At 39.5% G+C, this 27,035-nt stretch overlaps 2 protein-coding genes and 1 pseudogene across 6 annotated transcripts; all 3 read right to left on the reverse strand.

Moving 5' to 3' along the window:
• Positions 1-1,576: 1,576 nt before the first annotated feature.
• LOC146647930 (chemokine XC receptor 1-like) lies at positions 1,577-13,950 on the reverse strand. 5 transcript variants are annotated; one of them, XM_085389691.1, is made up of 4 exons: positions 8,792-9,341; positions 4,094-4,208; positions 3,834-3,955; positions 1,577-3,669 (listed from the first exon to the last, which is right to left on the reverse strand). In XM_085389691.1, exon 4 carries the CDS (start codon positions 3,657-3,659, stop codon positions 2,688-2,690), a length of 972 nt encoding a protein of 323 aa, XP_085245817.1. In that variant the 5' UTR covers positions 3,660-3,669; positions 3,834-3,955; positions 4,094-4,208; positions 8,792-9,341; the 3' UTR covers positions 1,577-2,687. The 5 variants fall into 5 exon arrangements, with proteins under 5 accessions (XP_085245817.1, XP_085245814.1, XP_085245813.1 ...); XM_085389688.1 differs by having other exon boundaries at positions 3,551-3,666; positions 3,834-3,951; positions 8,792-13,950; XM_085389687.1 differs by having other exon boundaries at positions 3,551-3,666; positions 8,792-13,950.
• A 6,186-nt stretch (positions 13,951-20,136) lies between these two features.
• On the reverse strand, positions 20,137-21,117 carry LOC146647931 (chemokine XC receptor 1-like). The gene has a single exon (XM_085389709.1). It carries the CDS (start codon positions 21,115-21,117, stop codon positions 20,137-20,139), a length of 981 nt encoding a protein of 326 aa, XP_085245835.1.
• A 920-nt stretch (positions 21,118-22,037) lies between these two features.
• On the reverse strand, positions 22,038-23,338 carry LOC146647932 (chemokine XC receptor 1-like; annotated as a pseudogene).
• Between the last annotated feature and the right edge of the window lie 3,697 nt (positions 23,339-27,035).

Below are 27,035 nucleotides of genomic sequence, written 5' to 3' on the forward strand. Positions count from 1 at the left end.
AAGAATCTGGCATCCCAGTTCTGGAAGGGTTCACTGCTGCTTTGCATTTAAAGGATCAATGAAGAAAAACTGAATTTTTTTAAAAACTGCAAAAACATAATCCAAAGACGAGGTGTGCAGTCTCAGATAATAAATTCCTGTCCCTACTCCACAGACCCACTCTCCAAAGATCCCGTCATGGAGTTCTTTAAAAGCCTAAAAATTGCACCACAGGTTAGAAACTGAGGTGCAGACGTAGGATATCTGATGTGATCTTCAAAGCTTGTTCCCTTTAGAAAGACCCACAGGAAGCTGTTTTAATGCAGAGGACGTAAAGTGCTGATTTCTCCATGTGGAGCTCAATTGAGCTGCTTTCAGCGCTGTACACACAAAAAGACTAAAAGTGCCATAATAGCCAATAAAAATACAATAAAACACAATTTAAAAAAAAAGATAGTTTCAAAATAAATAAGGAATTCAAAAATAATATTTATTATTTAGTGACAATAATTACATAATGGTAGTCCCTCTTCAGGAACATGATTTACATGTTCAGGTCTTGTCAGCAAATAACTACTGAGTAACCGAAGTAATGACGATATAACATTATTACATCATTATTAATAGTTAAAGCTGTATCAATCAGGTCATGAACTGAATTAATAAATGCATTGTATTACAAATACATTAGTCACATCTTGATAAAAACAAATGCAGTTTAGAAGCATCCAGAAATAATCTTGGAGCCTGAGAAGGGGCAAATGACAACACCCAAAGTCCATCATGGATAAGAGCTATTGCATAACGTGAGGCTCAAGAAATTAAAAATCACACATAGCAATGTTTTTCTTTTCTTTTTCTTTTTTTTAGATATTTTTTTTTCTGAACAACTAAAGAAGCAGGATGTGCACTGATCAGCATGAAAGCAAGAGATAGCATTTGTGCAAGAAATTAAGCAAAGCATTACTAGAATAAATATTCATTCTGATACACAAGCAAAGCAACACCTAATACATTTCCTGTTAAAACAGGAAGTTAAGTCCGGTGTTACAAAAAGGAACTAACTAATCAGACCACAGTTCGTTAGTTCAGGAAATTGTGGTTGCATTTCATTATAGAGAAGGAGCTGTCATAAACTGCAAGATAAGCAGACTAAATGTTGAATTGAGGCCTGGCCCGTGAAGGGAATCATGTTTTCATGGAAGCCTTGTTGTGTGCTGTTTAAGAGACTTTTCTCTTTTCAGGAGGCTTTATTCTTGTCCCATTATCAGAGAGATTGAAATCATTTGGTACTTTGACCATTGTACTATTCAAGAATCTGCTTGTTGATCTGACTATGACTACAGATAGGCCGTTGTGTGTGTGCTGATTTTTTTTCTAAAACCTGGTTTCCTGTTTTCTGTTTGATGTCATTCAGGGACCGCCATGTGAGCGCTAATATTTAGACCACCAAACAGGTGGTCCTCTGATTGCGGGCACTGTTGTCCTGTTTTCTTGTTTATGCATAACAAAATTTTCAGCCCAGGTTGAATTTCAGATTGGAAGTGAAACGATAATTCAAGTGAAATGAAGTACGAAAGCATATGATTTAGTCCACTTTTATTTACATATATATTATTAATTACATGAACAACAGGAGAGGATAAAAGAAGAAATCAAATTCTTAGTGCGTGTGTGTGTGTGTGTGTGTGTGTGTGTGTGTGTGTGTGTGTGTGTGTGTGTGTGTGTGTGTGTGTGAGAATTAAATTGAATACATTCTTATTTCCCCTTATACATATTGTAATGTCTAAACATCAGAGCCCTGCATTAAACAGCTGTTTGGTCCGCGGCCAGGCCCCTCAAAAGCTGATATGTCCTCCTCTGAGCTTTCAAATTCCTGCTCTGATGTCTGGTCTTACTCCACCTATTGCCCCTTATAGCTGTCCTGAGTAAAATAATTTCTGCCTCATCCTGCCCTCTACTTCCTGAAGTATGGACATTGGTTTAACATGCGAGGTACTTACACTTCTTTTCGAAGGGGTAAAACTATTGTGCATTTCTGAAATCCTACTAAATCAAAGTTCAGACTTGGAAATAGAAGAAACAACTTGAGTTTAAGCAACAGAATCATGCTATCTACAGTACCACTCCCTTGTGTCCATAAAATCTGGAAGTTTCAATTTCCACCATTTTGAAAAGAACATACAGAAGGAGTCATATAGATTGCATAGATGGAGCTTGATGGAGCAGTCTAATACTGTTTTTCCCTAAAGTTTAAGTAACTGGATACAGATTGAATTGTCTATTAAGCACAATTCATTTAAATTTTCACATTGTATTTAAGGTTCTGGTTATCTAGTTAAGGTTGATTGATATTTCTGTTACATCAGTGTCAGCATTTCAATAATTTTAAAGCATGTTTATCCCAACCTTTACACTTTTTGTTAATTAAAAAAGTAATTTGTCTACTTTAAAATAAAGGTATAAGCAAAAATACACCAGCTATTTTTACTTTTACAGTCCAAGTTGACAGTCCAAGTTTTCCTCAGTTGGACTTTTACAGTCCAACTGAGGAAAACAGAGAGCAGTAATTAGATTTAATTACTGCTCTCTGTTTGCCTCAATGAATGAGTTAATACACTTACACATCAAAGTACTATGACTGTATCAACCTGAATCAAGGTTTAATTTTATTAGTGACTGTTAAATGGATAGTTGTGCAGTTCCATCTAAACAGCAGAGCTCTGCAGGGTGAATTGTTGTGAAGTGTTCAGGCTGGTGCTTCTCTCTCTCTTCTTCCTGTTCACTTTTTCACAGCGCAAAAGACTCAACAGATGCTTTCGCAACTTCTGCGAGAGCATATATAGCAGAGGGTTCATACAGCAGTGAGAATAGGCAAGCATTTCACAGATATGGTAGGCAACTGCTAACCGTTTCAGTACCTTACAATCATTGTTTGTATTGAGAGACTTGATTAAAAGCATAATATGGTATGGCCCCCAGCAAATGAAAAAGGCTGCAACAATACACAACAGCACAGCCACAGTCCTGAACTTCCTTCTGTTTAAACCTTGCAAAACTTTCATGAGGATGGCAGAGTAGCAGAAAATAATGATGGCAAATGGGAGGAAGAATAGCAGTGACACTTGGAGATAATGTCCAAGCGTGTCTTCAGATTCATCATAGCAATAGTTTTTACCTTCCCAGCTTTCAACCTTTACTTTCATTGCATCACTCAGGGACGCTAAGATGCTGATGACCCAGGCAGCTATACAGGCACCAATTGCACACTTCTTCACTCTGGCATGGCTGATCGGCCAGTTGTGCAGTACAACAGTAGTAAAACGATCCACTGTCATAGCAGTCAGCAGAATGACACTGCTGTACAAACCAACAGCGAATCCAGCAGTGATAACTTTGCAGACAAAGTCCCCAAAGACCCAGTTGTGTAGGTGATCAGCGGCCCAGAATGGAAGTGTGATGGTGAAGATCAAATCAGAGCAGGCCAGGTTCAGGATGAAAATATTTGTGATACTTTTCAGATTCTCGTAGATGAAAAGAACACATAAGAGGAGGCTGTTGCATATGATACTGAGGATGAAGATCAAGATGAAAAGGGGACCAGTGATGGTGGGAACATTAGTATCACACATGTATTCAACAAGACCACTCGTTCTGGATGTGGATGTGAAGTTTGCCATTTTCAATCTTCTGGAAAACATACATATAAAATAAAATGCAATCAAACACAATGACTGAGCAGTTTTCTCTAAAGTGACAGAAACTGTTGATTTTGGTTCTAATTTTTGTATATTATATAAAACCAAAGTGACTAAAAAAGTATCAAATTTCAGAAAACAAAAACAGCAACTTACCTCAAACATCAACTGTCAAGTCTTCTGCTGAATTGCCCTGTGATTCAGCACAAAAGCTGTACAATGTTCTTCAGAAAACTAATAGTTCCTCCTTTTGTTTCACATTAATTCAGAGATTCTGCCTTAACAAAAACCACATTATGAAACAAAAAATTCAAAGTTAACTTGTGCAACAAACTGTCACATGAAAAATGAAACTTCATCAAAATTAAACCTGACAAATAGCTGTCTATACGCATGTTACATTCCTCTGAACTTACCTCTATCTCAGGTCTTCTGTTGAACTGCACTGTGGTGAAAAACGTGTGATGTTCGTGAGATATCTGATAGTTTGTCTCGTCTTTGAGCTAGAGTACCACCCTAACGAAAGCCACACTGTGAAGAAAAAAAAGCAAAAAGCTTGAGCAATCACTTTTTTCTACATTGAAATGAAATAAAATAATGTTGAATGTATTTTTTTTTCAAGCCATCTAATCAAAACAGACTCAATCAAAAGTTACATTTATTTACATAAATAAATGCAGAAACCCCAGTATTCTGTTCAAAAGAAAGTATTTCTTGCTGAAAACATGTAAACATTATATAAATACAACTAAATATGAAAACATAAAATCCAACACAGATCATAAAAATGGTGTTGATTTATGATATCTCTAATGCTGTGTAGAGCATAAAAAGGTAGACCAACATATTAAAGTGCTAAAGTAGTACAGCAGCAAGGCTCTTGATGAGGAAGCAGATAAGAAGAAAATTAAAATTGAAACAAAACATGTTACACACCACTGTGGTTAAAAAGAAGCCTCACACTCTTATTCTGTTGTTGTTGTTTTTTTCTGTTAGACCCTTTACAATAGGGCTACACTCTGACCCCACCAGCCTGATTTGTCTGAGATCTTGTCACCAGAAATTTGCCATTGTTATAGAGCCTGAATATTTGAGTTACTGTAATAGTTTTGGTAGCAAAAACCATCCATCCATCCATTTTCTTCCACTTCTCTGGAGCTGGGTGTTGGAGTGATTTTGTTAAAAGTTGTCATTGTTGCATTTAAAATTGTGAACCTTGTCTTAAACTGCAGGCACACTTGCAGGTAACATTCTGGTTTCCTTATTTAGTAAGGAATGTTTACTTCCTGCCATTTATGGGCTCACCTATGCTTGTATATGGTGGACCATTAAAAGGGGTTAAGACATATACGGGGTGAGGGGAGATGACCCTTTTTATGACTAGGGATGTTGTTAAAACAGTTGTAACCAGGAAGTTACATATACAAACACAAACACACACACACACACACACACACACACACACACACACACACACACACACACACACACACACACACACACAGTGCCTTAACTTTTATGACACACCATATGGGTTTTACAATGGGAGGGAAGACTGGAGTTGGCTGGGATCAGGTGGGGAGCTTGCAGCTCCAAGATCCTGACCAGACCGGCTTCCCTTGCAAGTTAAAATGGATTGAGGTCTAATTATCTTGCTTTGTTCACGGTGAACAAAGCAAAGCCTGCAAGTGCAGACCTAACACCGGGCTGCAGGGACAGCAGCCAAAGCAGAGAAAGCCAGACCTGCCTCTCCCTGGCGACCTCCTCTAGGTTATCAGGGGAACACCAAGGCATTAACAGGTCAGCCAAAAGGTATATTCTCTCCAGCATGTCCTGGGTCTGCCCCAGATTCTTCTTCTGGTGGGCCAAAACCACCTCAACTGCATCCTTTCGATGTGGAGAAGATAATCGGAGCCCCTTCCAGATGGCCAAACCTCTCACTAGGGATGGGTATCGAAAACCTTGTTGAGAACTGGTTCCCACTGTTTCAATTCCTTGGAATTGTTTGCCATTTTTGTAAAACAATTCCCTTATCGATTCCAGTCGCCCCGAATGACGTCACCACGTTGCGGAGCGTCATTTACCTGGCAGGAAACATGGCGGCTCAAACGCTCAAAAGTTTGATTATACTTTACGAGAACGGATGACAACAGGGCAACTTGCAATACTTGCCAAGTAGATATTTCATTTAAGGGAGGAAACACTACGAATATGAAAAAGCATTTGCTCACAAAACACACGATAACCTTAAATGAATGTCATGTTTTTAATTCCGCTCGACTTGTGAATCTCAACCCAGCAGCAGCGGTAACGTTGGCACGTCCTCTCCCGTTAATGCGGCAGGTAAATAATCAACTAACAGTGCATATTATGTTAGCGCGATCTGCCTTATTACAAAACCTGCTATTACTGTGCATTTAGGTGACCATGATGAGAGAGACAGACAGAGTCTGGCTGGCTCAGATGCTGGCAGTTCTCACTGCAGTCTACCGGTAGCGTCTCCTTTCAGGCCAGGATAGACGAATGTTACTGAGCAGTGACTAAGTTTGTGGTAAAAGGTTTGCACCCATTTGCCACAGCAGATGCCCTGATTTTCGGTAAGTGAATGTGTTTAATTGTAGGCAGGGACATTACTGGATATTCTTGTGTAATTGCTACAGAATAATTTATGTTATACTTTGTTATTGCTACAGAAGAATATTTATTTTGTTATTTTACATTTACAATTTTTTTTCCTGGGGACCCTGTGACACCCCATTGAAGAGCCGTAGGCTGTGGATCTCTTAAGATCTCACTGTTGGGTTTGTAAGGCCATGTTACTCCTAAATTTCTATCTTGTTCAAAGAGAAGATATAAAACAAAGTTCTAAGCTATTCGACCTTAGTGTTCTCCTTTTTTAAAAGAATCGATAAGAGAATCGATAAAGAATCGAATTGTTAAACAGAATCAAAAATGGAATCGGAATCGTGAAAATCTCATAGATACCCATCCCTACCTCTCATCCTGTATACAACAACAACAACAACTACAACTACAACTACCTCTCTGCATTTAACCCATTCACTCACTAAGGGAGAGGCCAGCCACCCTTTGGAGAAAGCTCATGTCCACCACTTGTATCTGCAATTTTGTTCTTTCAGTCACTACCCAAAGCTCATGACCATAGGTGAGCGTAGGGACATAGATTGACTGGTAATTCAAGAGCATCACTTTTACGCTCAGCTATCTTTTAACCACGACTGCATTATTGCGGCTGCAGCACCAGTCTGTCCATCGCTCTCTTGCCCCCCTCTCACCTTAGCTCAAACCAATTTTTAATAATCTTCGCTAACCAGCAAAAGTTAATATCTGCCATTGACAGCTGCCACTCCCTTTTAATTTTGTTTTGTTGTGTCAATCCCAAATTATTAAATGTTTCTAGAATACTGGAACCAGATCTTTGGGCACAACAAATCTCAAGTCCCTTATCTCTTAAATTTGGCTTGAACAGCTAAGCCTCTTGACTGTGTTTGTAGGTGCCAGTCACTTATTACAACTAATTTTCTAACATAAATATTTTTAAGTAGAAGTAGTTCTAATCTGAGTTGAGTTTGGGTCTGGGTCCCAGTGGGTCTGTGGCACAATGTTTATGTGTTTGGTCTTTTATTTCTGGTTTCTTTAATGTTCTGAGGTTAAGATTGTGTTCCAGGTTTTGTTTCTTATTATAGTTGTAATTGCTCTATGCCACAGGTGTGGAACTCCAGGCCTGGAGGGCCAGTGACCTGCAGGTTTTAGTTGTGTCCTTGATACAACACAGCTTATTTAAAGGCTAAATTACCTACTCAGCATTTTTTGAAGTTCTCCAGAGGCCTGGAAATGAACTAATTATTTGATTCAGGTGTGTTGACCCAGGGTGTTATCTAAAACCTGCAGAACACCAGCCCTCCAGGAGTGGAGTTCAACACCTCTGCATGCCTACTCTTTGTAATGTCAGGTTTTAGTTTGGTTATCTACAGGGTGGGCCATTTATATGGATACACCGTAATAAAATGGGAATGGTTGGTGATATTAAAGTCCTGTTTGTGGCACATTAGTATATGTGAGGGGGCAAACTCCTCAAGATGGGTGGTGACCATGGTGGCCATTTAGAAGTCGGCCATCTTGGATACAACTTTTGTTTTTTCAATAGGAAGAGGGCCATGTGACACATCAAACTTATTGGTAATGTCACAAGAAAAACAATGGTGTGCTTGGTTTCAACGTAACTTTATTCTTTCATGAGTTATTTACAAGTTTCTCTTTGTTCACAGCCATTTACATGTCGAAGAGGTTAACACATGAGGTGCATGTATCCAGTCTAAAACCCTGGTATAATTTGCAGCCACTACAGAGGTTAGATAGCGCCTCCTCACAGTTTGCACCGAGGTCTCGCGCTGAATAAAACCGGTGATGTTAAAAAACACACCGTAGTGGTCAGAGACAGCCAAATCAACAACAGAGGACACACTGTTGGACAGCCCATAGGTGATGACCAGGTCCAGAGTGTGTCCTCTGTTGTGAGTCGGCTGCGTGACGTGCTGGGTAAAATCCATACAGTGAAGAATGTTTAAGAATTCTTTTGATGTACAGTCAGAAGGATTATCTATGTGCAGGTTAAAATCACCGGTTAAAATGATCATGTTATATTTTGAGTGTATGTGTACTGTTCTCTCTATGTGTTAAACTCCCTGAGTGTGAACATAGATAAACAGCCAGCCAAACTCCTTTTCAAGAGCCAGGAAGGTGAGCGTACTTGCTCCTTTAATGACTCCAAACATAGCAATCATCTTGCACTGACATCATTGAACTGGAGTGAAACTAGAAAAACACATAATACAAAACTCTTAATCGATTGACATATAATCAGCAGGTAAATATATTCAGGCACTTACACAGGAGACCATGAAATAAGTATACTGTAGATATGCAAACTGATATTACTACAAAGAAAAACAAGCAGGTAGTGGGTGAGCGTACACTTGTATCATTAGCTCAGAAGCTACACCCTATAACTGCACTTCAAAGAAGGTACAAAATAATGTCTCAAAACACCCTATTATTAATTGCTTAATATACAAAGAACTGACAGAACTTACGACTATTGCTTTCTGAAGGACTCCTTTGAAGGATTGCTTTGGATTCCACATGAATGATTACAAAGTTGTAGCCATGCTTTTCCCACTGTTCTCTGCATTTCCTGCTTCCTGTCTATGCACAATGCAAAATAAAAGCCTCCCTGTCTATCCAGATGTCAAAATAAAAGATTCAACATTTTTCAATATATAACAATAGAAATACACTTCACACTTATTTGTGTCATTAGCATATGAACATATTGAAAACAGAACACTCCCCGTCTGGCATTCCCAAATATGCCACTTCATGCTTAACTGTCTTTGGTTAACTTAGGACTCTCTATTGATAAGAGCAAAATAACATCACTTATAGGCCTTGAGAAAGTCTTTACTTTGCCTTGTGATGCTGTTCTGACTTCCACTTTGCGCACCTTCCCATCACTACTTGGAAAGGTGGTAGTGACCAACCCCATCGGCCACTCGTTACGAGATGACTGCTTCTGTTTGAGCAACACTACATCACCCACTTGTAAGTTGCGACATGCCACTTGCCACTTGGCTGCAGAGTGTGTAGATATTCATTTCTCCATCGGGTCCAGAATTCATCAGCAAGTACCTGTACTTGCAGGTTTCTGCGTTACTATCATAGCGGGAGTCAGCAGCAGTGGTGAAGAAGGATCTTTGGAGACTGGGATCAATGGCCTTGCATTGATTATAGCAGACACCTCTGCCATCAATGTACAGAGCACTTCATGACTCAGGGAACTGTGTTTACCGTGAGACAACATGGAGTCCAGTATCCTCCTGGTTACACCAATCATGCGCTCCCACACACCTCCCATATGCGAGGCATGTGGAGGGTTGAACTCCCATGTACAGCCGTGTTCGTAGAGGTAACTCAGGATCTTGTCTTGACTCTGATCATCTTGTCTTATTCCTAATTCAGAACATGCTCCAACAAAGTTTGTACCACAGTCTGACCTCAGCTGCTTCACAGGCCATCTTAAGGCAAAAAGTCTGCGTAGTGCATTGATGCAGCTACTTGAGTCCATGGACTCAATGACTTCTATATGCACAGCCCTGGTACTCATGCACGTGAAAAGGATCGCCCATCGCTTACTCTGAGCTGCTCCACCTCGAGTTCTTCGGGTGATTACCTCCCACGGATCAAAAACATCCAACCCTACATATGTAAAGGGAGGAGACATGCTCAGACGTTCTGGGGGAAGGTCGGCCATTTTCTGGACTTCCAGTTTTCCTCTCAGCTTGCGGCAGACAATACAGGAATGGATTACAGAGCTAATCAACCTTTTGCCGGCAACAATCCACAGGCCTTCCGCTCTGATTGCCCCTTCTGTAAACTGTCGTCCTTGATGTTTTATCTTTTCATGGTAATGGGTCACTAGCAATTTGGTCACATGATTCTGTTTTGGGAGAATGATTGGATTTTTCCTTCCAAGACTAACAGTGGAGTGTTTCAGACGTCCACCAACCCGTAAAAGACCGTTGCACATGAAAGGGTCTAGCTTGAGAATTGTGCTTGTCTTTGAAATTGCTCTATTCTCTTGCAGTGCAACATACTCTTCTGGATAAGCATCCCTTTGGACCAACCTAAGTATGGTCAGCTTGTCTGCCTCCAGTTCTTCTGGAGTATGAAGTTTGTTGCACATATGCCATCCTCTACATGTATTTGGGGGGTTGGTACTGAATGATTGAGTCTGGTGGCTCAAGAAGGCAACTGCTCTCAGTAAAGACCTCCAGGTGGAGAAGCGTTGGAACCTATTTGAAGTCAACTTACCCTCGGTTATATGGGTAGCACAGGATGTCAGCTGTGGTCTTACCTCCACATCTGCATCTGGTTCCACCAGCTCAAAGGGCTCATGTGTTTCAGCCACAGGAGGCTTGTGAAGAAAATCTGGACCTGTAAACCACATAGTCTCTCCAAGCCGAGATGCTGGGACCGATCTGGTGGCTAGGTCAGCTGGATTCTGATCTGTTGGCACGTAGTGCCACTGCTGAGGAGAAGTTGTCTGTCGAATTCGGTGAACACGATTGTGCACATACACATAGAATCGTTTAGAATCATTGTGGATGTATCCGAGAACCACCTTGCTGTCACAGAAAAACTTCACAGTATCAGGTTTAAGATCGAGTTCCCTGAGGATTAGTTCTGCCACTTCGACGGCCAGCACTGCCCCACAGAGTTCCAGGCGAGTGATTGTGGGCTCTGGTTTAGGAGCTAGCTTGGCTTTCCCAAGTACAAAGCCGACTCGACACTGTCCATCTGTAGTGATGACTTTCAGGTAAGCTACTGCTCCTATGGCCCAGTTTGAGGCATCAGAAAATACACACAGCTCAGTATACATGGCAGTGGAGAGGGACTGTTGTATGTAGGCACGAGGAAGCTGAAGATTACTTAGATCCTGTAGTGATCTTCTCCATGTTTCCCATTCATTTAACTTGTTTGTGGGAAGTTCTGTATCCCAGTCGCATATGTCAGCTGAAAGTTCCCTTAGTAGTGCTCGTCCTCGGATGGTCACTGGAGCAGCCAAGCCCAGTGGGTCGAAGAGGCTGTTAACTGTCGATAGCACTCCTCGGCGAGTGAAGGGTTTGTTGTCAGCTGCAACCTTGAATGTGAAGGTGTCAGAATCTATCCTCCAGCACAGACCAAGGCTTCTTTGTGCTGGGAGAACTTCCTCATTTAGCGCCAAGTCTTTTAAACCTGTAGCCAGATCTTCAGGGGTGAAAGCCTGCATCACTTTGATACTGTTGGAGGCAATCTTATGCAGTTTAAGATTAGATCTTGCCAGTGATGCTGGAGTGCGCTTGAGAAGGTCAATAGCCTCTGCTTCTCTCGAGAGAGAGATCAGTCCGTCGTCCACATAAAAGTGTCTCTCCACAAACTGGCGTGTGTCAGGTCTGTATTTGTGCTCACCCTCTTGGGAAGCTCTTCGAAGTCCATATACAGCGACTGCAGGCGACGGGCTATTCCCAAACACATGCACGCGCATGCGGTATTCCCCTACTTCCTTTGTCAGGTCATGATCTTTGTGCCAAAGAAATCTTAGATAATTTCTGTGGTCCTCTCTCACCATGAAACAATAGAACATCTGTTGGATGTCGGCTGTCACAGCAACAATGTCCTTTCTGAACCTGAGCAGCACTCCTAACAGGGAGTTATTTAGGTCAGGGCCTGAGAGCAGGACGCCATTAAGAGAAATGCCACTTTCTTGTGCGCTTGAGTCAAATACTACGTGTATTTGATCGGGTTTTTGGGGGTGGTAGACCCCAAAAATGGGTAAATACCAACATTCTTCATGTTCTTGGAGAGAAGGTGCCTTCTCAGCGTGCCCATTTTCGAAGAGCTTCTTCATGAATGCAATGAACTGCTCTTTCATTTTAGGATTTTTGCCCAATGTGCGATCCAGAGAGTGGAGACGAGACAAGGCTTGAGCACGGTTGTTTGGTAGGCGTGGTCTGGGCGACCTGAATGGTAGTGGAGCAACCCAGCTGTTTTGTTCATTCTGACAGAACTCCTTCTGCATGATGTTCAGAAAGCTCACGTCTTCAAACGACAAAGCCGGTTCGTTATCACATGTCTGTCTTGTGAATACGCTTACCCCAAGTTTTTCCTCAGCAGGCATGTTGATGGAGCCATAACTGGACAGGCAAGGGTAAATATCGGGTCTTTTCTCCCCGCCATATGCCAACTTTTCTTTCACAGATATTTCATTCTGACATGGCACCATGAAAGATGGACGTCCATTAGGCAAGACACTAGTCTTATAGACAGCTACAGTAGGCTTGTGTGCCCTGTTGATGCAAACTTCCCCAACTATCACCCATCCCAAATCCAACTGCTGGGCAAAGGGAGCATTGTGGGGGCCGTTAATTTGTTGCCTTACTTTGTGTACACGTATGAGATCTCTTCCCAGTAAGATCAAAATCTGTGCTTCGGGATCTATCTCAGGAATGTAAGGCGCTATGGGCATCAAGTGGGCATGGGAACGTGCTACCTCTGTTGAGGGGATTTCAGACCTGTTGGTCATGATGTCATTACATTCAATGAGTGGAGGTAAGTCTAAGCACACTTCACCGTCTAAAGCCTCATTCTGGAAACCGACTGCCTTTCTCCCTGTCATCTCAGTAGTACCAGCGCATGTCTTCAGCAAGCACGGGGAAAGGTTGCTACTGATCCCAAAGAGCTGGAAAAACTCTGATTTGGCCAGCGAGCGATTGCTCTGGTCATCCAGGATGGCATACATCTTGACTGAGCGTTCTCGTTGTCCCTTTGGAAAAACTCGCACCAGGCAGATCTTAGCACAAGATCGTTCAAGGAGACCAACTCCACAGACTTCAGTGCACTTTGAGGTTACCTCTGTTGTGGAGTTGTTTCGCTGGTCTGTATCTGACACGGATGCAGGAGGCGACACTTCTGGGAGAGTAGTCTCCGGATGAAGAGCAGTGCAGTGCTTATCACTCTGACATTCATTGCACTGTAGGTTCATGTGACATTCCCTTGCAACATGAGTAACAGAGCAGCACCTAAAGCACCGTCTGTGGTCCTTTAATAATTTCTTCCGTTCCATGAGTGGTTTCGCTTTAAAGACCCTACATTTTTCCAGAGGGTGGGGTTTGTTGTGAAGTGGACAGTACTTAGCAGGATCATTTGCGCCTCTCCCATCTGTTTCTTCTCTATGTCTGGAGCTTGGATTAGCTACTGTGGACACATTTGTCTTTCGAACGGCTATGGCAGTTCTCCCACCATCATGATTTGCCATGGGTTTTTCATTTCAATTATAATAACGGCTGCTGTTTGTCAAAACAAAACTGGGATCGTTTCTAGCCTTGACTTCACTGTTGACAAAATCCACAAAAAAGGCAAATGGGGGGAAGCATACCCTATGCTGTTCTTTATACCTTGAACCAGCGGAGAGCCATTTCTCTTGCAGGTTCACTGGCAGCTTTTCGACAATGGGGTTAATGCCTCTTGGAGTATCCAAGTAACTAAGTAGGGCTGCTCGATTATGGCAAAAATGGTAATCACAATTATTTTCACTGAAATTGAGATCTCGATTATTTGACGATATTTATTTAACCCTTTAAGATCTACTATAGAACCAAGTCCGCCAGAGCTTATATTATTTTTTTACATGTTGTAGTGCCATTTGTGGGAGCATTTCAAGTTGCTATACATCAATACAACTGTTATAGCCCATATTTTAATAATATGTATGCATTAAGTCCATAGTAACTACATTAATTGCAAAAACGTGCAATAAGCTACAAAAAAATTGAAAATCGTTTTTGTTTTTTTTTACATATATTTCTACTTGGAGAAATTTAAGACGTTTGTCCCTCAAAACTTTAAATACAAAAAAGTTGCAAAAAATAGTTTACAACAACAGGAAATTTATTTTGAGTGTCTTCATAGTTTTACTTTGGAGATACAGCAATTTTTATATACTGCAGGAAAAACAAAAAAACAATCGTATGATGCAAATTTGCAAAGAAAACAGCATGAGCATCAAAATAAAATATTTCCAGCTGTGCAATTCGAGTTCTAAGCATCCCAGAAACTATTCAGAAACGTCAAACATGACTTATAAAAACACCAGTATAGGCTTTTAAGGCCTACAAGTAAAAAACTACATTTTCCGCGAATATGGCATCACTTCCGGTTTTGGACAGGAAATGGCGGACATGCGATAGTTCGCGCTGACGTCTGTTTCAATGTGGGAAGTGTTACGAACAGCTGATCGGATCGGCAAAGCGTGTTTCTGGAATATTATGTTTTTGTTCCTGCAAGCGCTTTTTATGCAATTTTTTGCAAAGCTTTATGTGGAAGGAAACCGTGACCGAGGACAAATGATGGCATAAGATATAAGTTTCATATGCAAAAAAAATTATTGCGCTAGCTTACATGGTTCAGGTTCTACAGGGATTTAAAAATAGTTATACAAAACGGTGCGTGCTGCTCTGACCGGCTTTAAAGGGTTAACAATAACAATGTATTGAATAATGACTTTAAAAAATAATATAAAATAGTGTGCAAATACTGATAACAGTGCAAATGTTTGCAATATAAGAAATAAATGAAAAATGTAAACATCTATGTTTAGTGAACTTTGCAGTGTTGATCTGTGGTGCAGCTACGACACCGTAGCAAAGTTTACACACTGTGTCTACTTGATCCACGTCTGACTCCGCGAACCCATAATGTTTCCACACCACTGAAGTTTGTTTTTTTTAACCTCTCTTTTCAACCAACGGCAGTCACTCTCCTCTCCAAATAACTTCTGCTTAGCTTTCCGAGCTTCCCTCGGGTCCTCCTAATTGTCGTGACACGTGTTCGAAATGCAGAGAGGTGCGCTCGATTTTCCACACGGAGCAGCGCGAGAGTAAAGCTTGAGGGAGGTGCTAATAATCGGCTCAGTCATTTTTAATGATCGTTGAAAGCCCAGATCGTAATCGAGATTAAAATTCGATTAATTGAGCAGCCCTATAACTAAGACCTGGTAGATAACCATCTTCCTTGGCTGCCAGTTTTGTTTTCTCTCAACGTGAGGCGAGGGAAGCAGTCCAGTCACTTAAAGAGAGCACACTCTATCACTTCTGGGGTTGCATAACATTCTTGAAGTCTCAACCATGACAAATTAAGCGCAGCTTCAGGGTTAGTGATATGAGCAGCACGGATCCTTTTTACATGTTCTGATGATTCCTTGCCGAGCCATTTTACTAGTAGATCTAACTCTTCACTGGCTGTCAGCTCCAAATCCTGAATGGTGCTGAGGAAGGATGACTGCCAAGCTCTGTAGCCTTCTGGCTGATCATCAAATTTAGTGAGACCTGTGGTTACTAATTCCCTGCGTGCCAGATACTTTGCAAAGTCTAACATGCCTGTAGATGGAGTCTGAGAGTTTTGCTGTATGCTGTTCCTTTGAGAAGTATCTGAATGCCTGATGTGTGGACTGCGTTCTACAGATGCCTTACAAAAATAGCGAGGGCTCAATGGAGTGGGTTGAGGCGAGAATGGCTGCTGTCCTGTAGTTGGCTGATGCTCACTTAGCTGTGAGTAACCAGGGTTTGTAGATAAAGTGTTATATTCTACGTTGGATTCTGGGAGTTCTTGTTTTGTTGACAACGATGCTTTCTTAACATAGATGGGACTCAGTGTGGCTTGAGAATCTATGGCAGGTTTAAAACTGATTCGAGCTTGATCTTCGAGGTATGCCTCGGTTTGCTGTTTTATGGACAAAGGTGAGATGCCACTCCTGTTGCTGTGTATATCATCACAGTCTATGGCTGCTGCTGCTTCTAAAACCTCAGCCTCAGCAACAGCAACGGCAGCTGCTTTTTCAAGTTCCAATGCTTCTAGATCTGCCTCAAGAGTAGCCTTTTCTAAATCCAACTTGGCCTTATGTTTTTTTATTTCGAGCTCCCTCTGTGCAAATGTGGCCCTGGTGCGTGCAGCTTCAGCGATAGCTCTGGCGTACTTGCTCCTTTAATGACTCCAAACATAGCAATCATCTTGCACTGACATCACTGAACTGGAGTGAAACTAGAAAAACACATAATACAAAACTCTTAATCGATTGACATATAATCAGCAGGTAAATATATTCAGGCACTTACACAGGAGACCATGAAATAAGTATACTGTAGATATGCAAACTGATATTACTACAAAGAAAAACAAGCAGGTAGTGGGTGAGCGTACACTTGTATCATTAGCTCAGAAGCTACACCCTATAACTGCACTTCAAAGAAGGTACAAAATAATGTCTCAAAACACCCTATTATTAATTGCTTAATATACAAAGAACTGACAGAACTTACGACTATTGCTTTCTGAAGGACTCCTTTGAAGGATTGCTTTGGATTCCACATGAATGATTACAAAGTTGTAGCCATGCTTTTCCCACTGTTCTCTGCATTTCCTGCTTCCTGTCTATGCACAATGCAAAATAAAAGCCTCCCTGTCTATCCAGATGTCAAAATAAAAGATTCAACATTTTTCAATATATAACAATAGAAATACACTTTACACTTATTTGTGTCATTAGCATATGAACATATTGAAAACAGAACAGTATGTTTGTTAAAAATTCTGAAAATTCCTTGATAAAAGCAGCACTGTCTTTAGGTGGTCTATAAATTGTGACAGATAAAACTGGAGGGCTGCTAAAAACAATAGCATGGAATTCGAAAGTGGTGAAATTGTCAAATAAAATTTGTTTGGTGGTGAGTGTGTTGTTGGTTAAAGATGCAGTCCCACCACCTCTCTTACCACTTCTAATAGAAAAAGAGAAATTAAAATTTGGTGGGGAGGCCTCAGTGAGAACAACTGGTGCATCCGAACCCAGCCATGTTTCAGTTAAAAATAAACAGTCAAGTTTATTATCTAAAATTAAATCATTAATAATAAAAGACTTGTTCAACAGAGAGCGGACATTTAAAAGTGCCATACTGATCAAGACTGGTGGATTTTTGACAGTAGAGGTCAATGGATGTTGACATTTTTGAAGAGGCCGGAGGTTATTAATGTTTTTGGAGTTAGTGGATTTATGATAATTCTGATGCTCTCTGTTTGTGATTATGACGGGTATTATGTTGACTGTGGGAGAGAGAGGTCCGAGTCCAGAGTTTTGTGTATTACTGTTAAAAGTGGAGCAAATATAGGAGCTGGGACCAGGGGGACATCAGTCAGTGGCGGACAGATCAGCAAGTAATGTTGGTTTGGGGTAATGACAGGGCCGTGTGCGGGAGTGCCGGACATCAGATCTCAAGCAAGATCTGATGTCCGGTGCTCGAAAAAAAAAATCGATGCTACACATTTCTTTCATTCAAAGCATTTAATTTATCCAAAAATTTTAAATATCAAATCTGTGATCACTACAGAAATCAGGTGAACAGGAAAAGAAATGTGCACTGAGCAACAGGAGAGTAAAAACCCCAAAATGATAACCTGTATTATGTATGGCCATTATCAGACTTAAATCTTTGAAACTCAAGTCACAAACTAACTAATCACATAACAGTTCCTTAGTTCAGGAAGCTGTGGTTACATTTCATTACACAGGAAAAGGCTTTTTCAGCAGCAAGTTGGTTGACTCAGAAGAAAATCTATACAATCTAACTAGCCGACGCAATAAGTTACATTTTAATATCTTAAAATAATCAAGGCTTCATAGGAACCTTATTCAAATGTGAAGACCATACATTCTGTCTCAGTTTTTAACTGACCAGGGAGGTAATGTGTTTTCAGCCATTGTGCCTATGGTTTACACACATCATAACTAAAACAAACCATATGTTTCCTGAAATGAAGGCACGGTTGGGGCAGCAGTCGTGTGGTGTTTGTAGGAAAGAGAACCCTACAGTATATGCAGGAAACGGCTAGATGCAGGTGAGCGTTTATTTACAAAGGGTGAAATATAAACAGAAACAAGGGTGGCGAGGACTGGGAAAAACTAATAAACCTGGAACACGCAACATGGAGAGGAACACGAGATGAGAACAGAGAGACAGAGAAATACCAACTAACGCAGAGTAACACAGACGACGCGACGAGGAACACAGGCAGGTACACACTATAAATACACACAAGGTAATGAGGGAATGACACACAGGAGGGGAACACAGCCGAACCTAATTAGACACAATGAGACACAAACCTTCAAAGTAAAACAGGAAACACACAGAGTGTTTTACAACACAAACTCGGGGACATGAACAGAGTAAAGACACGGGTAGGGCTGATAAAACACTAAAGCACTAAACACAAGAACCAAACCCTGAGAACTAACACAAAATAAGAATTAACACAAAACATAAGATGATACCAAAATGAACACAAAACGCTGGGTCAACAACCCAGGATCATGACACCTTTTGATGCTTCTGTTTCCATATGTTTGTGTATGAATGTGATCCCAGCTCTGACACCAACAGTGGAAATGATTAAACCAACAGATTATGATTAACAACTTTTACAGTCACTGATGAGTTCTCTTTTTTCTTGAGAATTCGTGAGGATGTCTTTGAAGCATTCAAGATAACTTGAATTTTGTCATTTTTAATCTGATATTAAGAGATATTAAGTACATCTCCCCAACAGCCTTCTCATCAGTAGGCGAAGATGAGGTTAAGCAGAGATCTGCATGTTAAGTAAGCAGTTCACAAATGCAAATAAGTACATTTGGCTTAGAGAACAGTGTCCTTTATTTAGGACATACAAAATGATTTTATGAGTAATTTGCTTATTTAGGCACATTAGTTGCTGCATTTAGATCACCCAGAGAACTTCATATGAAAATGTTTTATGCTTGATCAATTCTACATTGACGGCAACCTGCCACACTTGCCTTGTATGTCCTGCAACATTGCAGACTCCTTACCAGTCGATATGCCCTTGGACATTCCTGCCTATTCCAGTCTCACTTCTTGGAGAAATGTAACTATTTATTTAATTTTGAGGAGATAAAGTCACCCTCTACCAGGAACAAAATAAAATAGCCTGGGTTTTTATTAGTTCCATTTCACTGCATGTGCCCTTCATAGCAGATTCAAGTTAAGTACATTAATTAGAATTAGAATTTAGATTCAAATATTTGTATTCTTATGTAGTAATATTATTTGATTATTATAATGATATAGCACAAGATTCAGTTACCTTTATACTAAAATGGTTAGTAGAATTGTGCTTCAAGAAGCTACTTTTTACTTTCTCGCTTTGAGTACATTTCAGAGCTTCTACTTTTTCACACTTGAAGTTTTGTTTTGTTTTTTTGGTTTTTTTTTGTACTTGAGTAAAGAAGTTGTTTCAGTACTTTGTCCCCAGCAATTTTCAACTCAGGCATCTGTACTTCTACCTCAGGAAAGAAAATCTATACTTTTGCCAACTCTGTTCAGGCTGACAATTAATGCATGTAATTATACAGGATTTACTCTCTTCTGAGACTGAGCCAAATGCTGCAAAACTGATCGCACAGGAGTTTAAATAGATAATGACCCAAAGCATACTGCGAGCAAATTAAAGAGTACCTTTAATTTATCTTCCAATGGTCAAGTCAGTCATCTGATCTTCACCCAATAGACAATGACTAAAGTCAAAGCTGTGACTCTCAAACAGAAAGTAAAGGTGGCTGAAATGGCAGAAAATGACTATCAATGAAATATTTTGAAATCTAGCATACTTTTACATATACCACAAGTAGCAGTGAAATATGCATCTTTAACTTGTTACATTAAATTCAAGAAAGTTGTAATGTCATTGGATGATGTAATAAGATTTAACAATAAATAAACCCAGTTTTTTGTTATAAAAGTATTTACAGATTAAATATGTATTAAATGTAAATAATTTAAACAGCAGAGCTCTGTACACTGAAAGATACATTCTGAGTAACAGAAGGGTTGAGGCTGGTGCTTCTCTCTCTGTTCTTTCTGCCCACATTTTCACAGCGCAAGAGATTCAACAGATGCTTTCGCAACTTCTGTGAGAGCATATATAGCAGAGGGTTCATACAGCAATGAGAATAGGCAAGCATTTCACAAACACGGTAGGCAACTTCTAACTGTTCCTTACAACCGTTGGGTTTATAAAGAGAAGTAATTAAAAGCATAATATGGTATGGCCCCCAGCAAATGAAAAAAACTGCAACAATACACAACAGCACAGCTACAGTCTTGTGCTTCTTTCTGTTTAAACCTTGCAAAACTGTCTTGAGGATGGCAGAATAGCAAAAAATAATGATGACAAATGGGAGGAAGAATAGCAGTGACACTTGGAGATAACGTCCAAGCTGTTCATCAGATTTATCGTAGCAATAGTTTTTACCATCCAAGTTTTCAACCTCTACTTTCATTGCATCATGCAGGGATGCTGAGATGCTGATGACCCAGGCAGCTATACAGGCACCGATTGCATACTTTTTTCTTTTAGTATGATTGCTATTCAACTTGTGCAGCACCACAGCAATAAAACGATCCACTGTCATGGCAGTCAGCAGAATGACACTGCTGTACAAACCAACAAAGAATGCAGCAGTCACGAATTTGCAACTAGAGTCCCCAAAGACCCAGTGGTGTAGGTGATCAACAGCCCAGAATGGAAGTGTGATGGTGAAGATCAAATCGGAGCAGGCCAGGTTCAGGATGAAAATATTTGTGATATTTTTCAGATTCTCGTAGATGAAAAGAACACATAAGAGGAGGCTGTTGCATGTGATACTGATGATGAAGATCAAGATGAAGAAGGGACCAGTGATGGTGGGAACATTAATATCACAAATGTATGCAGCATGATCGCTCACTCCATCATAAGTGGATGTGAAGTTTGCCATTTTCAATTTTCTGGAAAACATAAACACAAACCTACATTTTAAAAACGTAATTAAACACATTAACTCAACACTTTTCTGTAAACAGAAATTGTTGATTTTAGTTTAAGTTTTTGTATTTTAGGTAAATATAAAAAGTAATTATGTAGCACATTTGTAATAAAAACAAGTACTGATCAACTTACCGCAAACGTCAACTGCCACGTTGCTGACTTGCACTATGATGTGAAAGCTGTGATAGTCTTGAGATAAGTAATAGTTCCTTTCCTCATTTCACACGAAATCAGAGATACCGCCCTTAACATAAACCACATCTTGAAAAAATAAATAAATAAAACCCCATAAAACATTTTGTCTTTTAATATTTTTGACATAATTATACACAAAAAATTTTTGCAACTATATAAAATATAATATGAATATAAGATTTTTTGTTATTCATTTATTTGTGTGTTGTTATGTATGGCATAGTCAGTAGATCAACATGCTATCAAAACTACTACATTAACAGCACTGAAAGGCTCTTTGAATTAGAATTAAGGATTAGATAATCACAGGTAACTACATTGAAAAAACTTTATGTAATACAACATGTTACACATCCTCACCCACTGTATTCTTCTTGTTTCAGTTACCCCTCTGCAGTACCTGGTAGGACGTCACTCTGACCACACCAGCCTGAATTCTCTCAGATCTTACAATCTGCATGACACACTTCACAGCAACACTACCAGTGGGAACAGTAATTTTGGAATAACATGTTGGCAGTTAATTCCTAAGTGAAGCAGATTTGTAATGTACATGTTGCAAAGTCACAATAAAGATAAAGATATTGTTTTTTTAAGAATCATGAATTTACGTTAGAAATTTTGAGAACTGCCCATGTTAATGAATAAGATGTCTTTCTTCTGGATTTCCCGACATTAAGGCACCACTGACAGCTCTTCAGCATTTGTCAATGATGTCACTGTGAGCTGATTTTGCCTACTGCGAAAGCTGTTGTTGTTGTTTTTTGGGGGGCCTGAAATCTTTATCAGATTTTTTAGGTGGCTTTTGACTTTAACCCCCACAAACACATAAAACACGGGATTAAGGCAGCATTGCGAAAATGCAAAAAGTCGAGTAATCTCAAGTGCATAATCCAGGTTTTTGCTATATTGACAATCTTCCCCTAATGAGTCACTTTCTCTGGGCCAGTAGGAAAAGGACTGCAGAAATATCACTACATTGTAAGGTAACCATCCAACAAGGAAAACAACCATGAGAATAAAAATTAGTTTCCATGTTTGTTTCTTCTTTTTTGTTCATCAGGATGAAGCAACCTGCTCATGATATGAGTGTGGCAAAACATGAATACCACTGAGGTAATTAGAAAGAGGATGTTTCGCTGGTAGATTCCCCACAAGCTCCCAAAAGAATCTGCATATACACAGTACTTTGACTCTGAAACTTTGCTGGCAGCGAAAGCTAGACTAGATAGCAGAACGCTAACTAATAATAATAATAATTTATTATTTATATAGCGCTTTTCTAGGCACCCAAAGCACTTTACACTTTACAATTCCACTATTCATTCACTCTCACATTCACACACTGGTGCAGGCAAGCTACAGTTGTAGCTGCCCTGGGGCAGACTGACAGAAGCGAGGCTGCCATATCGCGCCATCGGCCCCTCTGGCCAGCACCAGTAGGCAATATGGTAAAGTGTCTTGTCCAAGGACCCAACGACCAGGACAGAGAGAGCTGCCCAAATGATCACAGATGCTACAATACTGTAAAAACCTGTGGCAGAAATAATGTCAGACAGAGGCTTTAGATTGGATTCATAACAGTGAGCAGTCATCAGGATGAGGAGGATACCGCTGCTGTAGAATCCAAGGCAGAAGATAAAGTTCACTATTTTGCATGCATGCTCCCCTAAGGTCCATCCGTGCATGTTGTAGTAGGCCCAGAAGGGCAGAGAAGCTGTGAAGAAGAGATCTGATACAGCCAGATTCAGGATGAAGGTGTTGGTGAGGGATTTCAAATTCTCAAACTTGACCAGCACCACGAGGACCAAGATGTTGGCAAAGATGCTGAGAATCACCACAATGGAGAAAAACACCAGAGTGAAGATTGCTCCAAATTGGATGACACTTGTTTTGTTACAGAGTTCATAGTTGTCATAATCATAGTCCCAGGTAAAGTCATAGTAATCATCATAGTTGTATAAAGTTGAGTCCATTGTATCCACTTTCTTCTTGCACAAAAACAAAATCCAAATTTAAAAAAAAAGGCTTTGTTAGTCAAAAAATCAAGTACGTCAAATTACACAGTAAGACATGATATTATGACAACTTCAGCTTCATTAGATGTTAATCTATCATGCTGTTTTACTCTGACTACATTCACATATTTTTGTTTCATCACATTACGCTAGTGATATTTAGCCACTAATTAAAATTTTAGATTCATTTGCTGAAGTTAAGATTTCTGTCTCCATCCCAGTGCAGAGAAAGCTGATTTTACATTTTGCTCTGAGATTTATTCAAATTCTTCTAAATCCTCTATGATCCCAGAAATATGTCTCCATCTTGTTTCTTTTCACTTTAAATATTCATGTAAGTATGGAAAGGTTTTTTATAAAATGTATTAATGATATCACATCTATTTTCTACCTACAAATTCTACAAAATCTCTTATTTTTGGAGGGAATTCATATCAGCCAATAAAGCATGACATAAAAAAAGATTCATGAAAATTAAACAACAAACATCTTTTTCCAATAATAGTGTTTGTGTTACTTTGGTGTTGATGTGTTTTATAGGTCAGTGAGCAGCTTTTGTTTTAAAATTTGTTCTAAAAAAGAAATAAAACAGAGGTTAATCAGTCCATACATATTATTTAAAGCATGAACTCAGAGTTGTGACTACCAAGAGGAAGAATGTTCAAGAAATTAACTTCACATCTAAAATTCACATCTAAATCTCATTTTTACCCACAAGAATAACCACAGCAAGCAAATTAGTAGAGCTCACCATCAAAGTTAACCAGCCAACACCACTTTAGACCTTGAAATGGGACAAAGAGAAAATATGTTGATATATCATCAAAACTAAGAAAACAGTCAAATGGGCTTATACTGTAATTAATCATATTTACAGTATATCTCACTTATTAATTAATATTGCAACTACACAAATTACCTTCCGCTTGAGCTGAAAGTATACAAAAGTCAACTGTCCAGTTTATATGCAAAATATACAAAACAAAATTTTACGAAAAATACAAAAAAAAAATGTCAAATGTCAAAAACAATCACTCAAAAAACATATGCAAAGCAAAAATGATCGAAATGCTTTTCAGTTTTGTACAGAATGAAAGCAAACCTACAAAGAGTGTGGTAACTAACCACCCAGACTTACTATAAACAATTTAGCTGGTTTTCATGCACCATCACTGAGTTTGTTTGAAAGTGCTCGAAGGCAATAAGATGCAGTAATGTAAAATTTCCACGTTCTAAGTTTACATTACATAGAAATTTGATAGCTTCTTCTGAAACAGGGAGGAGGTGACCTATACAGAGGGCTTATAACTATGAGCTATAAACAAAACAGTAAACATCTGCAACACAAGCTCCAAAAAAAGCACAAATACAATAAGCAGCAATGTTTTAAATTCAGACAGAGGCAGCAGAGAGAAAAAAACAGACTCAAACCTGTGACAGCTACAAAAATCAGGTGAATAAGAAACAAGATGTGCACTGACTTTTCTACCTAATGCAATATGTTGCATTATAAAGGCTTCTTAGGAACTTTATTCTGCTGTGTAGACTTTATATTCTCTCTTAGTTTTTAACTTAACGTTAACTTAACATTACTATTGCGTTTCACATTCAGTCAGATGTGACACCAATATATTTCCTCACAGTGGTTATCTTACCATTAACGTAACATACGTTTGCAGCAATGATGCTTGTGGTTTACACAAAACATTACCAAAGCTCACCATATCTTGGCTCAAATGAAGACTTGTTTGATGCTTCTGTTTAACTTACATCATTATTTATGAATGTTAATGATATTTTTCCTGTTTTATTTTGCTTATTTAATTTTTTTTTCTGCCCCAGAAGGATACATACTTTTTAACATCTACTTGCAAGTTACAATGTGTATGAATGTGATCCTAGCTCTGACACAGGCAGTGGAGATGATTAAACCAGCAGGAAAAATTGGAAAATAATTAACTCACATTTTTGTGTATATTCTTGACAACGTGTAAAGATTTGATATTTACACGTTTTAATATTTAGACGTTTGATATGAAGAATTGCCTGACAGCATCTACACCATGACCTCCTCTTGATCAGTGGGAGCTCACCAGTCGTAGAGTTTAATCATAGATCTGCATAGTAAGTAAACTGTCACACATACAATAACTCAAGTATGCCTTTAAATATAAAGTCTTTAATGTGTGCCATGCAGCATCATTTTAGGAGTATATTGTTAATGTAGGCATGTGAGTAAATGAAGCTTAAAAAATATGTTGTCTGTTACACATGAGAGGTGGAACGTTAAAATTACCCTCATAGGCAGATTTGGGAAGTCTTTTTTTTCTTTACAACATAGGCTAAAGTAATTAGGGTATCTTTGTTTGAGCCTAATCACACTCTTTTACATCACACTCTTTCTCTGAACCTCCATCTGTGTCTGCTTTGTGATAATATATTACAGAGCAGTAACAAAGTACTGTATTTAAGTAGAATTTCTCATTTTTCATCTGCAGTCCGATGTCATTGCTGTATATCCTGGTGTGGATCGGTGAATCGATGTCTCATTCACTCTTGACATACAGCTTGATGTCATCCATAGCCAGTCTTGTCAGTGATCTCACTGAGGCAGAGCCCGCACTTGATTGCGACTTGGGCTTGTAGTCTTATACACCACATTCCCATCGAGTTCCTGATAAAGGCTCTTAGGGTCCTGTTGATTTTGTATAGTTCTAGGCATTTCACAGGTTGGTCAGCCTATAGTCTTGCAATGTCGGGCAACTGCTCTGTCTACCAGTAGCTGGTGTTTTGCGCCTCTGGTGCTCTTGCCAATTTCTTTCTGTGCCCCACTGAAGAGCTTATATTACCCTAGTTCAGGAGTCGGCTCTTTAGTCCTTATAGTGCGGCTCCGTGTGGTTTGGGAAAATAAATTAGAAGTATTTAGCTGAAGTGTATGTAAGTTGTTTTTTAACTTGTAGTTCTAAATTGGAAGATTATTGTGATATTGAAATATAAAAATAGAATTCTATTCTATTTTTATTTTTTTTTCATCGCTCAAAATAAGCGTCACACACACACAACAGCATAGATAGCACAGACGTAAAGGCGGCAAGGCGTGATTGCGGGTGCCGCTCAGGTGCGTCCGCCTCCCCTGCAGCGGCGCTGCAGACCACGCCCCGCCACAAACATTAACCAGGTAAAATACATATTTAGGCAGAATTTTGCAAATATCTATTTTTCATTTTTTAGCAGCATAGTGCTTTTTTTTCCAGTTATTTTTTAAAAGTCAGGTCAAGGCTCCAAAAGCCCAAAGGCGACATAACAGTTTTTGTTTGCTACATGGATCATTTTAGTTCAGCTGGGTGTCTTTCCTTTTGTTATATTTCTTTAAGAGTTTAAAATGTGTTAATTACATAAATAAAATTTTATTTTCTCTGTAGCACTTCAAGGATTTCATAAGCAACACACCAATATATACAGTGTTATCTTCATTTTAGATGTCAAAAAGTATTTGCGGCTCCCAGTGTTTTCTTTTGCATGGAAACCGGGTCCAAATGGCTCTTTCGGTGTTAAAGGTTGCTAAACCCTGCCCTAGTTCTTTAGCAGCTTCACTGGTTGCCCAGAAGCCAGGATAAACTTTAAAATCAAACTTCTCACATACAAGTGTATCCAT

This window comes from Rhamphochromis longiceps, linkage group LG18, assembly GCF_057381845.1.
Source record: "Rhamphochromis longiceps isolate RC_006_pf linkage group LG18, R_longiceps_female_GT1.1, whole genome shotgun sequence".
Classification (NCBI taxonomy): domain Eukaryota; kingdom Metazoa; phylum Chordata; class Actinopteri; order Cichliformes; family Cichlidae; genus Rhamphochromis; species Rhamphochromis longiceps.

Excerpts from the sequence above, each read along its gene's own strand:
- LOC146647930 (XM_085389688.1), bottom strand. The coding sequence starts at position 13,551 with ATGGCAAATCATGATGGTGGGAGAACTGCCATAGCCGTTCGAAAGACA.
- LOC146647931 (XM_085389709.1), bottom strand. The coding sequence starts at position 21,117 with ATGGCAAACTTCACATCCACTTATGATGGAGTGAGCGATCATGCTGCA.